Raw genomic sequence first — 1,229 nt, forward strand, 5'->3', positions numbered from 1 at the left:
ACGGGTTCTGGACTCCCTGTTCCGAATTTGGAAATTCATTACAAATTAACCAGAGATAATTAGGAGTCATGCCATATATGTATAGATTCCTCTCTGAGTCTAGTTTCTATAGAAACAAACGGCATCAGTATTGAAGCTCTGTGCAGGGAGATATCCAAGTCGTAATGCGCAAAGGTCAGTGTAGTCGATCCTTGTAACATGGGAGAATTTGACTAATAAACTGTATTAATTGGCCCAACCAAAAATTCTAGAAAAAAATATGTAGATGGGCATATGAGTCTAGTTTCAGGGAAAAATCACGAAACTGATTTTCGAGTTGTGAAACTCAAGATATGATTTTTAAGGTGACAGTGACGCAGTTAGCCGACTGCCTGGAAAAATTTTAAAATGGACTGCAATAGTAAGCGAACTTAGTCTGTGAACCCCTCGTGTCCGACTCCGGCAACGGTCTCGGGTACGGGGTGTTACAATAAGATATTGACAGACATATTCTATGACATTTGTATTAAAGAGATATTGAAAGACAATATACCTGATACTCATTTCATAAAAGATGGATGACTGAAAATAATGACCAACTTTGAGAAAGAAAAAGGCAAGGCTTATTCACAAAGACAATTTAAAAATAGGTGGGATGCCTTGAAAAAAGAATGGAAGGCTTGGAAGAAACTTAAAAGTGAAGATACTGGACTATGGTGGAATCATATAAAAAGAACTGTTTATGCATCGGATGATTGGTGTGAGAGTAGGTTAAAGGTACATTAATAATTCTTAACATTTTTGTTTTTTTCTTATTTATAAGGTTATTGATAATTTCTTATTAAATTTCCAATTTATATGTAGATTTTGCATAAAGCTCAAAAATTTAGAACATTGGCCATTGATCCTGAATTTGAAGGGAAGTTGGACGAGATGTTCATGAGGGTAGTTGCAACTGGTGATAAAACATGGGCACCTTCTTCTGATACACTCCATAGTGAATTTTTTTGAGGATGTTGACAATGACATACCTAAAAAGAATAAGGAAGAAAATGTGAGAAATGATGTTCACATTAATGGAAACGGTTAAAAAGGAAAAACACCTCACATATCTACTTCTCATTTTAAAATTGGAAGGAAGAAATCCTCAAAGCAAATTGGAAGGGTTGCAAGATTATCCGGTCAAATTGAAAAATTATGCAATGCATCTGACAATATGAGTCAAGCCACATGTAATTTGACTCCTGCTA

At 35.2% G+C, this 1,229-nt stretch overlaps 1 protein-coding gene across 1 annotated transcript; it reads left to right on the plus strand.

Moving 5' to 3' along the window:
• The first annotated feature begins 570 nt into the window (after positions 1 to 570).
• On the plus strand, positions 571 to 990 carry LOC107921498 (L10-interacting MYB domain-containing protein-like). Its single transcript, XM_016851342.1, has 2 exons — positions 571 to 756; positions 844 to 990. The coding sequence occupies exons 1-2, from the start codon at positions 571 to 573 to the stop codon at positions 988 to 990; spliced, it is 333 nt and encodes a 110-aa protein (XP_016706831.1).
• Positions 991 to 1,229: the final 239 nt, after the last annotated feature.

This window comes from Gossypium hirsutum, chromosome D01 (genome assembly GCF_007990345.1).
Source record: "Gossypium hirsutum isolate 1008001.06 chromosome D01, Gossypium_hirsutum_v2.1, whole genome shotgun sequence".
Lineage (NCBI taxonomy): Eukaryota > Viridiplantae > Streptophyta > Magnoliopsida > Malvales > Malvaceae > Gossypium > Gossypium hirsutum.

Coding starts and splice junctions, on each gene's coding strand:
- LOC107921498 (XM_016851342.1), top strand. CDS start 571: ATGACCAACTTTGAGAAAGAAAAAGGCAAGGCTTATTCACAAAGACAA. Junction 757..843: donor GGTGTGAGAGTAGGTTAAAG/GTACATTAATAA, acceptor ATTTATATGTAG/ATTTTGCATAAAGCTCAAAA.